The sequence below is a fragment of the Mizuhopecten yessoensis genome, unplaced genomic scaffold (genome assembly GCF_002113885.1).
Source record: "Mizuhopecten yessoensis strain PY_sf001 unplaced genomic scaffold, ASM211388v2 scaffold9431, whole genome shotgun sequence".
Taxonomy (NCBI): domain Eukaryota; kingdom Metazoa; phylum Mollusca; class Bivalvia; order Pectinida; family Pectinidae; genus Mizuhopecten; species Mizuhopecten yessoensis.
In genome coordinates this window covers 54,418-69,327 of record NW_018408044.1, presented here as the reverse complement: position 1 = coordinate 69,327, position 14,910 = coordinate 54,418, and the positions used below count along the sequence as shown (strand labels likewise).

The 14,910-nt window shown below is 32.6% G+C and overlaps 1 protein-coding gene across 1 annotated transcript; it reads right to left on the bottom strand.

The window, feature by feature from the left end:
• Positions 1-2,357: 2,357 nt before the first annotated feature.
• Positions 2,358-14,630, bottom strand: LOC110458099. The gene is made up of 3 exons (XM_021509669.1): positions 13,725-14,630; positions 6,376-6,525; positions 2,358-4,775 (listed from the first exon to the last, which is right to left on the bottom strand). The coding sequence occupies exons 1-3, from the start codon at positions 13,915-13,917 to the stop codon at positions 4,510-4,512; spliced, it is 609 nt and encodes a 202-aa protein (XP_021365344.1). The 5' UTR covers positions 13,918-14,630; the 3' UTR covers positions 2,358-4,509.
• Between the last annotated feature and the right edge of the window lie 280 nt (positions 14,631-14,910).

Genomic DNA, 14,910 nt, shown 5'->3' with positions numbered 1-14,910 from the left:
TGACAAAAAATACACCTTTGCTATTGTACCACCATTAGTAATCATTATTCCCTCATAATGAAGAATGACCTGAATGGTAACAGCATTCAATATACTGGTTAATTCGTCAAATTGATCATTTCTCCGTTGTTGACCTGCCTTCGCTGCCCAAGGAGTTAGCTTTCTATCAGCCTGTGTTCCTCTGAAAAATTACCCCTCATGTAGACTAACTCCCTCGGCTGTCTCTTGGGGTGCAGACTAAATCCCTCGACAATTTCCGTGACGAAAAATCAACAATAAACAACATATTTCTAGATAACATTTCTTCATTTTAATTTTCTATTTGTGTATAACACTAACAAAATATATTTGCATTTTCTTTTTATAAAATGTAATACAAAGTATTAATAAATAGGAATACCAGGTGTCATACATATGTATATAGTTTCTTGTGAAATATTTATAGCAACAGAGTGATCTCGTCAGTTGCTTTGTTTATTACAGGAAATTAGAGCCAGGTCCGATGAAAGAACACTTAAAAGGCTGACGTAGAACACAATAATTTAGAAACGAAATGAAAACTATAGGTTTACTCTTTACACCCTATTTTCAGTGCGCACAATTCAATTTTAATTTAAAACAAAATGAAAACATTGACGTGAGATATGTCATTTATGTTGGAGAAAACAATCGAAAAAATAATTTGATATTTGCCTAAAATTATTTATGAGATTTTGAATTTGCAAATTGAAAATACAAATTACAAATACGAATTTAAAGTAAAAGAAACATCATTGTAGATAATAGATATAAATAAAATATAACATCAATATCACATTTATGCTTTCTACAAAATCGACTCTTTTGAATACTACTTTGGCACATTTAACTACATACAATTCTCATTTAAAACAATGTTTTTATGAGATATAATTGTTTAAACATTCAACTTTGGCCGGTTTTAACAGTCGTTAATGTTAAGACCGCCATGTGACTTAACAAAAGTCAACGGCGATAAACACGTATTGATTACAGCACGAATACATCGTGAATATAACTTACATAAGTAACAATATAAACAACACATACATAACAAGAATATACACTGTATATAATATTATATTGTATACAAGTGTTAATAATAGCACTGTTTATCGACAGTGATATATTTTATCATGTCACCCTACAGGCCTACCGATAAAACCATGCAATCCTATAGGGCAACCCTTATAGGATTGCACTATAAGTCTGGCGCTGTCGAAACCACAAAAAATATGTGGGAATTTATATACACCGACTTTAAATAAAATAGGACGGATTCGTTATTGTATACAGCACTTGATTTGTTCTTATGGCTATATCGATCAGGGTAACATCAACGCTATGTAAAATCGAAATATTTAAAAGTTGTGGCACTGCTTTCAATCCATTAATGACAGCTGTAACACCCTGTGGGAACATTCATGCTATACGAAGTTATAAACGAAACATAGGGCGTGAGGTAGTCGTGTCATAGCTGACATCGGTAGATCAAAACATCTACATGATAAAAATCGATAAGGTGTACAATCTGTTCAAAAGAAGGTGTATGGAATACCAGAGTCGTTCTGTTTGAAGGACGTCTTACTCAACATATTGGTACTATATACAGTACAACAATTGTAACCATGGCTCAAATGTGACGAAAAAAACTAAGGTTCCGATTTAAGCTTTCTGATTTTGGTTGTCTAAGTGACAGTTATATATATATTCGTCACATGATCGTGATTAAAATATATTTAAAGAAATATTTTGGACTTTCTGATCAAATGTTATATTATCTTTAACGATGGGCAGCTATTTATATTTTAGTTTAATGTAATTTGTTGTCAAGATATCTCAAAATACAAAATTTAGAAAACTTAAATCTGTTTGGAAGTTCTATTTAATTTGAGCCTGGTTTTGTTGTAGATAACTGCGTCCGACATACCCCCTTGATACTGTACTACACTAAGTTACCAAAAGCAAAGAATCGATTTTGCCGCCGACGATTCGCAAAGTATTTCATTCGCAAAATCAATGTTTAGTTGAACGTTTTCGAAAATGAGTTTCCTCGATATTATTACGAATAAGGGACCCTTTTCTAATCAAAGGTAGATTCATTCAAAAACATTGTCATATACAGCTCATATATGTCATCACAGTTGCAAATCATACTCATATATTTCTGAAAATTACAACGCAATAACTAGTATATTTCGTATTTGTATGGCGTCGTACCCTTCGTCATTGTACTCTCTCTACCTCTCTCTTTCTTTATCTCTCTCTCTCTCTAATTGTTTCTCTTTCGGTATCTCTTTGTCTATCTTTCTCTTATTCTCTGTATTTCTCTCTGTTATTCCATCTCTTTCTCTCTATATGTCTTTATGTATATATATCTTTCTATGCTTCTCCGTATCTCTGATGATATACGCTAATTAAATTAACAACGCGAAACTTAATTCGATTCTCTGAAAGACATACACATTGAGATTATTGTTTTATACTAAATGAACTGTGCATCGAAAAAAATTATTTGCAAATACTTTATCCATCTTAATAATGTTAATCATATTTTAATGAATAAATCATAATTAAATATAAGATCACTTCAAAATGATAAAACAGATATCTAGTCAACGGGTAAGTATATTTGGATTGCCTGTATAACTTACATACAAACACTACTAGTGGGATTTCATTCAATATTTAGGTATTTAAATTTATTGCTAAACTATGAACATGAATAAAAGGCAGTTATCTATTTTTAATTAAGCAATGCAATTGATCTTTTTCGTACACGTGTCTGTAAAATACGTAAATGGAAACATTATAGAAAATAGAGTTTTACCTGGGTTATTGGAAAAAGGCTATCGGAAACATATATTAAATTATCTGGTTGACGTCATTTTAAATATTCTATTATACATATACTCTAGATCTTCCAGTCATTCAACATAATATGTATGGATAGTCGTCACTTGAAGGTAGAATAATGGGTTCTTTTCTTCTTTTATTTAACTTCAAAAGAAATCCAATACTTAATTTATACAAGAACTGAAACTTATTGGAATCAATTTGAAATAAATCACGTTCGTTGTTTTTGTATATACTTAAAAATACATTTATACTGTAACAACTATCATCACGTTATTAATGAAACACGGTGATAACAAATATACTCTGCTCTTTTCAAATTAATGCAAATGCTTTGTCATGCTTTAGGATTATATTATAATGTTCCCTTTCAATTCGCTTTAATCCGAAAGAAAAATCTTTTATAGAAACCTGTGTAATGTAATAGGGTTGTGGGTTCAATAGCCACAACCATATAAGCCCACTGTCTCAATACAATACAATAACGACGATTTAATGCATTTAAGCACATGAATATTATTCTAATGATTTAAAAACTGGCACATGTTGGGGTTTTATATAATGAAAACTTGTCACCCCTGATGAAATTATGTATTGTGAAATTAAATATGCTTGTAAAACGAAACGTTATTTATGGGATAAAGAATTAAAACCAATAATAGGAACACAAAGTAGAATAGATGAACAGTTTGGCTGGACAGTTGGCAGGAACTAAGGCAGTGAATAATGAAAGAAAGATCGCTACATTGACACATACCGTCTAACGATAACACAAAAATGTAAATAAAGGAGCAATATTATTATACATCATTTATCCGAATTAGCCATTAGAGGTTGTTTTAAATGTATCGCTATTATGTTTGCTATTTGCAAGCAGGTAAAACAGCACTGAACACATTCTTTATGAAACAAATAGGAATTTCCCTAGATAACTAACTCAAGCTATATTACTTAACCTACATTTGCTTGATTTTGCCATCATGATCGTTGTACGAAAACTCGACATGAAAAATATGTTTTGTTTTGAGAAATGACGGAAGCGAGAGGACACGTTTGCGAAAAGGATGCATTGCAGTCACATATATAACAACACGTATGGCTTACGCTGATAGCTGAGAACGATGAATGCCATTTTCTATTGGTAAAATTATCAGGTTGACACGGAGATGTAACAGATTATAAGATAATTCTAACAACACTTTGTTCGTCTTACCGTCATTGTTTCTAAGTATTTTTTTTTGATGTATCCAAAGCAACACCACATAGGTGACGACTGATTATTGTTAATTTACACTACCAGTAATCTGGTAAGAAGTGTTTATAAGGTTCTGGTGTGTCTGTTGCGGTTCATCTCATGAACACTTGTGGTAAATGTTACTTTCATGTCAGCTGGAGTTGTTTAGTAGTTGTATCTGTCCTTGTGGTGAGCACTTTCGGTTATTGAAGCTGTCCAAGTAAGGAACACTTCCGGTTGTTATTGCCATTCACGTCAGAAGCAAGTCCGGTCGTTTCAGTTGCTCTTTGACGTTCAGTCAGATTTGCCATATGCTCCACAATTTTTAGTAACGGAATGGCAGATTTTGAAACAACTCCATTCACACTATGTAATACGAGATGATACGACTTAAGTTATCATTATCGTGGTAATATTGCACGTTTGTTCAACAGTCTTCTGCTCATGCGATGCTGTGATATCATAAAAGGATGTCCCCTTCTAGGGGGAATGGGTGGTAGCAGGAAAATGTTGGGTTTGTATCTCTGACTACCTACGTGCATGATGACCCCTCCAGCTAGGTTGATAATTAGTCCCATGATTGCCATACCACATGACCAACTGACCGTCTGTGACACTTTGGTGACTGCTGACCCGTACACAATAATCCCAATAAAACCGACAAAAACTGAAAAGGAAATTTAACATATTAACTCATGTCCTTATATCTGCAACACATGTTGATACATCATTTCATACAGTGCACAGAAAAGCTTTTTGGTGGTCTATACTTAGGTCACATCAATCTACTTTAGAACATGATGTATTAAGAAAAAATAGAATAAAAAATATAAAAACTTAGTAAGGGTTATTATCTATGGTAAGATTGAAGTCAACTACTCTAAAGCGCTGTTATCGTCTTTATTTCGTTGTTGAAGTGCGTGTATTCGCTGTATTGTTTACAATGTGAATTATATTATATATGTTTAAGTTGCGCTATTGACAAAAAGTAATGATGTAAACTTTTTCTGTCTGTTAATGTTGCATTGATAAATAGAGAACATGTTATATTTTCTTGATGAATATCATGATTAAGACATGAGCACGGCAGACTATCAATATTTTTCACCAGTGCAAATATCGATATTGCTATTAGCTGCTAAGACTTGGTAACAAAAAAATGTGGTTAGTTAGAGAACTTAGTATATGTTGCAAAGGTGTACCAAACTAACGGTTAATGTCCTGTTACGTTATCTGCAGCTGCAACTGGAAATCTGCTGCTTCGATTGGAACTAATAGAAAGTGCCGTTATGATAGGTCAATACTAAAAGTGATGGCTTCACATTTGAAGAAATTTACTGCAATTCACATCAAATTTGTTATTTCTTATTTGCATTGGTAAAAATGTAATAAAAAGTAATATTGTGAAATATTTTCTGATTAAACGTATTGTAATTATACAAGGTAATATTCTTAGCATTGTCTGTATGTTTATGTTTTATTAGAATAAAGCTATATTGAAAACTAAATCCCTAATATTTGTTATAGTGTATTCAAATAAAGTGGTATGGTAGGGAATGTATTGTCTGTATGTTTTTGCTATTTTAGCTATTTAAATGTAACTTTTACGTTAATTTGAAAAGGATATAATTCCATGCTCTTAACAAAATAATAGTTTCAAATTATCTTATTTAATAAACTATTATTCTGATGAATCTTTGTTTTTTCGAGAATTCCACGTAAGCTTAATGAAGAAAATTATTTACTACATGTAAAATACGTCTGAAGATTTGATTGAAAATAAATAGTCGTCGATATTTAAAAATAAATTAGGCGTGCTTTTTAATATACTACAGAATAAAACCGATATTTTTCAGCTTTCAGTTCTTTATTTGAATCGCTACTTGGTTTGTATTAAACCACGGTCGCGAACCATCATTCGCCATTTACAATATATTTTGTATTCAACTTAACCTTGGGCTTTCAAAACGTTCTACTGATTTTCGAAAGATTGATAGCATGATTTATAACGACACACGCAGTAAACCTTCTATTTTCAATCAAAAACGGTAACGCAGATGTAATTATTGGGACAATGACATACTATGACAAATTATACAGTTCAAAAACAAATTTCGTTTTTAAATGCAACGTATTTTTATAGAAATGTCGGAGAAAATGTTTTCTTTAACTTAATCATTGAAACAAGTCGGATCTTTAACACTAATGTTGCTCAGGTGTATGCATGATAAAATTAAATGAACGACGGAGAAAAGGGAGAAACGTACCTGCTATATAGGACACAGTTGCGGCCAGTAATCCGACAGATTTCTCCTCGAAAAGTCCACACATGTAGAACAACATGAGGAGCAGAACTATACAGAAGCCAGCCATGACAAGGAGTGTGAAGACGGCAGCACAGATAATCTGGCCCTTCTCTGAAACAACAACGACACTGGCAGTTAAAATACAAAATGTTACAACTGAATACAGCACAAACAGGTCAAGTTGAAAAAAGAATTTCATAGCAGCACTTGTAAGCAAAGTATTTACTTAGTCAACGTACAAGGGTTTGTAAAAGTCACCATCCTTAATCTATGGTTCTAATCTACACCAGAGAAGTTACCTTTTTACTACAATAAATAGTACACGTTGTTTGCTATTTTTAATGGGGATTGTGAACTTTGCCTTTCATGATTACTTATTGTGGCTGTTTGACAGACGTAGCTTATAAAACATCTGAATATCATAATTGTCTTTTTCAGCAAAAAATATCTTTGTTTTCCAATCATGAATATCCCCTTTCTTGATAGTATACCACTCCCCAAACCGGTGTTAACATGTGGCATTGATTTGGCATTCATTTGCCAGCTCCGAATATCATGATTTTAGTGCGAGATTTCGAATGCTGACGGGCATACTTACACCACAGGGCTTTGAGAGGTTAATGAAATATATAAGTTTTGTTTTCGCCATTCTGATCGAATTTGAAATATTTTCATTTCCTTTTCCGATAAGATTATCATGTGATTTTAGGATATCTTTTAGTTTGGATTTTGTTTTTTTACCCGGTGCTAATTTTGACATAAGCTGTGTTCGACCAAAATTTGAACGCCATGCGTCATTAAATTATTTTTGAACAGAATATTTATCTAATTGTGTACCATTCTGCTACTGATCGGTTATAATGTATATTTGTACATAATATCTGATGACGTAAACATGACGTAATATCAGGTATAAATACATGAATGTGTTGTGTTGAAATAAATATGTTATAATTCAAACCCAAAAATGGTAAAACCTTATTAATGCATATAATAGAAAGGCGAATACCGTGTGATAGTAAACGTGCTATATATTTCTGTCGTAAAGTCATGAGCATATTTAAAGTGAAACGATAGGAGTTAAATTGGTACGATGTATTCATTGATAAATTGTTTATATAGTTAACTGAATGTAAGTATGGAAGTCGGTTTGATTAAATGTCGTCGACAAAAGCTTGTAGTACTTAGTGTCATTTAAAAGGCTGAAGCTTACCAAAGTAGGTATACACGTGAATGCATAGCTGTGACTTATTTACCGCCGGAATACAGCCCAGAGGACAAATATTAGCAGGACTAATGGACCCAGGAATGATGTTTGTGTGTCAAAGTATAGGCCCACAGTTGTCAATCATGAGATTTTAATCAGATATACTTGTCCATCGTGTTAAGTCTGAAAGCTATTCAAATCAAAGGAATATGTATTTCGTTGTTAACTCAATAGAAATATAAAGACGTTTTTTTAAAGGACTAGGTCCTAATTTGAAAGTTTCAAAATGACTCTATCTCATTTAATAGCTCGGTAACAGTTATGCCCTTGAAAAGAACACTTGTAGGACATACAATTTAACTTCTACTCATAGAAATTCAGAGGTCATCTTACATATCGCGGTTGTTCCGACCGATCAGAATCGGCTCTCGGGATTTCATTTCTGGCTGGGTATAAATATTGAACTCACAATGGTTCTTTTATATATCAGGGATAGAATTTGTTTTATGAAGTGTGTTTTGAAAAATATGTGAAATGCAATATTGAATCGTTGTTTCATTATTCGGGCGTAGACGGGTATAAGAGTTTTTCTTATGTGCTTGTAGATATATTTTATGGTAATAATATTTGCTGAGTATTCAATTTCTCGCTGTATTTGGTGACTGCGAATATAGCAAGATTAAATCCAATAAGTGTTAAGTGTGAACAAGTGTTCATGTTAACATTATTCGTTTTGTTGAAGTTTAGTTGCCAGACAGAAAAAAAGTTTTACACAATTTAGTTTAAAATTAATTTAAATATTTCATATATTTTTTGGATTTTGTTTTACAAATCTCATTTAAATGGCCTACAGTACTACGTGACTATGTGATAATTAAGTGTCGACATTTACATTTATTTCGAGGATCCCTGTCCCGTTACATTGTCGAGTTTCCAGGATTCGAATCCTGGTCTCGTTAATTTATTTTCCAGTTAAAATACTAGTATTAGTCATATATCATTTGTTTCATCTTTATTATTTATCTTAAAATCTTCACTAAATAAATATTTCTTTTTTCAAATCATGATTAATTAAAGCGTCCAACGCGCACTAACAGTTTTCGGCAGTGGTACGGGTACCCTTCATGGTGAAAGCAATGTGTATACTGCTATGAATGAAAGAAAGATTTAATGAGGTAATGAATGAACGAAGTAATAAAATAAGGCACGAAGTAATCAAATAAGGCAATCAGCCAAATTATGCAAATTAGACAGATTTAATATAAGTACCGGGTTTTCTTGCTTCTTGATCATTTACTTAAGCAATTGAAAAATAAAAGGAAGTTTAAATAAGTAAATGAAAATATATTTCTGTATCCTATGTGTTTTTTGTGTAGTAGCTGTGAACGATCGATTCAGTACATCAAGTAATTTAATTCTATGTGAATCCAAATATCACGAGTGGCATTGACGTAACGTAACGAAAGTATTAGTCATCTAAATGATTGACTCAAAAACTGTAGTCAGCATTATGTAAAGTGGGATGGTAAGATCCACATTCACAAGGGAATACAATAGAGTTATAATCAACACTTTTGTTTATTGTTTATACTCATGACAATTCAAACTTCATTTCAATTTTTTATGAATACTAGGAAGATTTATAATGGAAAATGCATGCTACCCTGTTGGTTTCTATTTCAGTGTTCAAGTTTAAGTTGGTTAACGACATATCTAATGTAATATTTAAAAGACATTTAAGCCTTTATAAAAATGGAGCACAATTCGAATGACAGTCTATATGAACAGAGGAAACAACAGAAACAAAAATGATGAGCAGCTCTTAAAAAAGGCTTCTTAAAAACTGATTGAATGAATGAACTCATCTATCTAGAAACACTAGGAACAGGCTCTGAAAAACGGCTCAACTGTGACATATAGACTCTATAAAACAAGGGTGGTTGGTATGTTATAACTACGGAAAGGAGAGTGAACTATCGTGAAATCATTGTCGTCACGTTTCGTCACATTGTCTTAAACCAGAAATACAAATATTTTTTCACTAAATAAACATAAAAATGATGGTGATCGATTCGGCCATAACGAGTTGCTTCAATTAGTGTTATAACGAAAATAAACAATCATAAACATTAACATTGTCATAACTGAATTTAGTTGACAGGAAGATGATATTACAGCTGTTGGGTATCACTGACAAGCCAATGTGGCTGTTCTATGAATTGAACAAACAAATAGGATAAAAAGCTTACTAATAGCAAAATGGAATTGGTATTTTCGAGATATACTGTTTTCAAAACTGGCAAATATACGTTTTGAACTTACTTTTTTTACATGCATGTATGTAGCATATTTAAGCATCGAACTACTCTCATTTGGCATTCATAGAAAATATAAATGAATGCCAACTGGGCAAGGCCAAGTCCAAAATAAAGCACTAGCTTTCTTCATTGGGTTTGTCTTTGTCCAGTTGGCATTCATATTGACTATGAAAAGCAGTTAAATGCTTAAATATGGTACATGCACATATAATATAGTTGGTTATCTTTTGTTATAATCTTATTGACTACATATATATATATTCTAATTTGGTCCTACAATGAATCAGAAAATTATACATATAAAAATGTTTGCCTCATAATTAAAAACGGCATGATGGACTGTTTATATCATCTATCATACAGGTGTAGACATAATGGTCCTAGTATTAAATTTCTTTTTATCTTCAATATAAATGTTTTTTGTATATTCTGCCTTATTCTTCCGTCAATCTTTTTGATTCTTTAATTCTCAGTGAAAGATAACTCAACGTTCATTTACCTGATCAGAAAGCTTTAAGAAGGGTTGATAATGTCCTTGTGGGGGTATGGCGGGTATAATGTATAGTTAAGACGTGGGAACCGACAGGTCTCTATTGACATCTGATCTATCGTTATGTACCTTGCCTTACATACAAGTCCTTCAGTCTGTTGTGTGTGGGGAGCAGCCATGTCAGAACACCAAGGCCACGTTACATTATATCTCCCCAATGGTTCTATCAAAATTTACATGTCACATATATTGTTTTTTTTTTTAAATTCATAACTAAATTAGCTTATTTTACACATAAACTCTTATTGGTTATGAAACATAATCATTCTAAAATTCAAACGTACCAATCTTAAGAAAAAGCTCAGGATTAGCAATAAAAGCACACACAGATTTGTTAATTTATTTTAAGACTTTTTTAAAAGGACATCTTGTTTTAGATTTTTGAGTTAACGATGTCACATAATGAAATTTCTTTCCTCGTTCTATAAGATCTGGTTCTTCAAAGCTTAATTATAACAAAGGACTGCTGATCCTTCCTGTCTGACCTTGACCAATTTTGGAGAAATTAACTGATACGCTATAATTACCGGGAACAAATTGTAATCAACCAGTAATTAAACATATGGATTGAATATATGCTTTGAAATAGCATGGCCAAATAAAAGTGATTAACATGGAATGACGTTTATCTAATTACATGTATTTACTATACAATCAGATAATAATTTTGACATTATATATCAACATTTAGAATACATGTCCAGGATCATTTCATTTTAAAATCCTAATGTCTGGATAACATCTATATATTTGTGATAATTAAGGTTTTAAACATTTGAGTTTTTTTTTGTGTAAATATTTTTTCTTTTTTTTTCTTTAAAAAAAACTTTTTTTCAATTCTTATACATACTGAAATGATTTGATTTTCAATAATTTAAACATATAACTAGATAAAGGTTTGCTTTTTAATTTGTTAAGGTTATAAGTCTTAAAAACATTAAATCCTGGTTTTAACCGAAGTTTATCTTTTATCAATTACTTTCATAGACTTGTAATGTAAACCACTTTTAAGGTCTCTATTTTTTAAATATTACATACAATTTCATCGATAATTCATATAATTTAAAGTCACTAAGCATTTCGTTTGTGATCAAATAGAATTAATTTTAATGTCAAAATGAAAATATTTATAAATTCTGTGAAGCTTGTCTTATATTACAATCTAATGTTATGAAAATATCTTCAAACCACACTACAATTGGTCACAAGTACTAGTCTGCTACAGAGAACAGAGTATAACAATATGCCCTACAAGCGCACGACGGGAAAGGTGACTAAAACGTTGTTCTACACATAAGACAACCGGACATGAAGCATACAATCATGAGATTTGTACGAGACACAGATTAAGAAATTCTAAAGTCATGGTTTGTGCACTAAACAAAAGGGACACGAGTCTTAAAAAAAGTATATGTATATCGAAAACAAAAGTGGGGGAGTCTGAAACCTTGTTCTTCATAACAAACAACGGGAAAGGAAGTATGAACCATGTCACTTGTACGAAGTTCCCGGTAAGAGAGTCTAAAGTCATGGCCATTTTACTTAAAACAAAGTATATGTATTAGGCAACGGTGAAGGAGTCTAAAAGCTTGTTCTACGTAAAAGACAAAAGGGAAGGAAATAGAAATCATGTTCTGTGTACGAGAATCCCGTTAAGGGAGTTTAAAGTCATAACCTTTATAATAGACAACAGGGAAATGAGTGTTTAACAAGGCATATATACATAGTAGACAACAGAGAAGGGAACCTTGTCCTGTAAACCGGACGACGAGGAACAAAATATACCATATCAATTGATTTATCGATATACATTATACATCCATGCGTCATCAAGGTATGGAATATTGATCTAATCAGCTACAGGTATTACACCAAAATTACATGTGTAAAGATAAGATATACAAATATATCAATCACCGAAGACCTTTACGACAAAGGTCGTGGTCAGGGCCAAATTTAGTTAATTGCTAATTAATTAATACTGAGTGTAAATAGGTCAGAATCTACAATAACATGTTTTGGTTTACCCTGTCCTATTGTTTATATCGAGGCCTGTGTATACTGTATTGAACAGCACTTCCCGATATATTTCAGTATTTGTAGAATTTAGCACGAGATTTACAGCGTGATAGCTACCTGTAATTTATCAACAGGACTAGAAAAGGTGTAATCACAATGAAGTACCTATTTCTTACATACTTACATAACCACTTAAGTATTTATTTCATTAAGTGCAAGATATCAATTTTATATATTTATTATACTGTGAAGCGACGTAACGAAAAGTGGTTGTTTAAGCTATTTTTTGCAAGAAGGTTTTTAAATATCTGCACATATGGTCACATTTTCGAGAGAAAAAAATCGTAGATAATTGCAGAAAACGTTAAAATTGTGCTGTGATGTCAATTAAAAATGGCGTGCAGCCTTGTTTTCAGGCGAATTAAAAAATGCTCTGCTAGTTCCATCATTTTTAATGCAGTTAAAATGTTCGTGTAAGTTGTTGAAATGTGTAATAAATAAAAGATAACGGTTTCCCTGTTCTGTTGCAGTGACAGAAAACACGTATATCGTGAATATTTCAAAGTAAGACAAGTCATTCAAAGTAAATTGATAACAATAATATTAAATTTTATTATCTATGAAATGTTCCGAAATTTTCCTTTTACCTCGACAGGACCTCAGTAAAAAAAATGAGACTTTCCCATAAAATTAGTACTGGCCATATATTTAGTCTATCAAATATATAAATAGTTGTAAGAGTATTTATTTAGTTCCTCAGATTTATTCAGTTCCCTACCGTGAAGTTTTATAGATTTAATACATAAATGTTTACAGGAATATTACAAAATATCATTTCATTTTCATCTTAATAACATAATGTCTATACTCTGATTTGCAAACGAATACGAAAATGACAATATCGGATTACGTCCTTTCTAGGTAGGACGTGATTATCTACAATATACTCTGCCATGCTAATACTCAAACAAACACTTACGTCATTGTCAGAACAAACGTATAGTATTTAGGGGTTTCTCCGAATATTTAGTAAAAGAAAAATAGCATTGTTTACTGTATGATCTCGAATATAAGGTTACACATTTTTGTTCTGCATAAGTCTATTGAAATAATAGAGATTCCAGGAAAAGGACCGGAAAGCTATTATTTCTCACAAAGAATATTAAATAAACATGGTACATGTACGTGGATGGCGTCATACTGGTCAACAACTCACCTGCATAACCTGCATAGAACACGTGCGTGTCATAACAGAGGCCATTGCTTTTACAGGATGTGAAGAGACCAGAATGTGCCGAGCCGTCGTCCGAAGCTGCCCAGTGGTCAGTAGAGAGCCCAATTATAAAGAATATTGTTCCTACAATTTCAATGACGCAAGCTATCCAATCCAGTTCGATACGGCAAGGCATGATGTTCCAGCTTCAGATAGTCACGGAAGAAATTCGAACTCACATCCACTAACCAGCTGGCCACACCTATAATAGTCGTCCTTGACCAAAAGTTATGTAGTTTAATTACTCCGATCCTCGAAATTAATCACGATATCATTATCAGGATTTGATAAATGATTTTAAATAAAAATCTATAAGGGATCGATGAGCCTGTCTCTGGAGGTCAAGGGATCAAACAGGGAGGGTGTACTTCTCCATTTCATCACATTTTTATAAAATTTGCACATTGGTTTGTCTAATATAACTAAGTTGGTTCCTTTAAAAACTCCATGACCAGCACATTCACCTGTACCTCAAAAAAATATATCCCCTTCGAAATTATTAAATGTGTCCCGACTTTCGTCTGAAGTGATTCATCAATATTTGCCTTGCGTCACTCTGCCGAATTGTTGTACAAGGAGAGAGTGAACTGCGCACGTCTCAGCACCCTGGACTAGTTTGGCAACCAACCCTCCGTGTGTTCAGAATCTATATGGTCCAATGTGCCAGGCCAAACTTCACCACTCTTCAAGTTCAAATCTATTATCACCGATTTGAGTTGTATCATTATAATACCTGTTTATAATCTTCAAGTTTTAAAATTTTAGTCCGATCTCAATAGCTTGTATTGATACGTAGATTAGTCCCAATCAGTCGAGCACGTTGTGTTTAACCCGAGTCGCTGACAGCTCTCGTCTCAGGATTTGTATATGCATTTATACATTATATCGTGCCAAGTTTCTTTCCTGATCTGAGTGGGGCCCAATTGGGGCGTTACTGGGTCAAAGTATACGGGGTATATCAACGATATGTCGTAGAGGGTATTTAACCCATTTGATTAAAATATATAAATGTATATTCAATAGAAACACAAGCTTATGGCTTTAAATCTATCCGGAGATCTGTCTGATAAGGTCGTTCTGCAACAAAACCGGAATTTAAATGGACAAACACCGACGTCGTTTGTGTTAA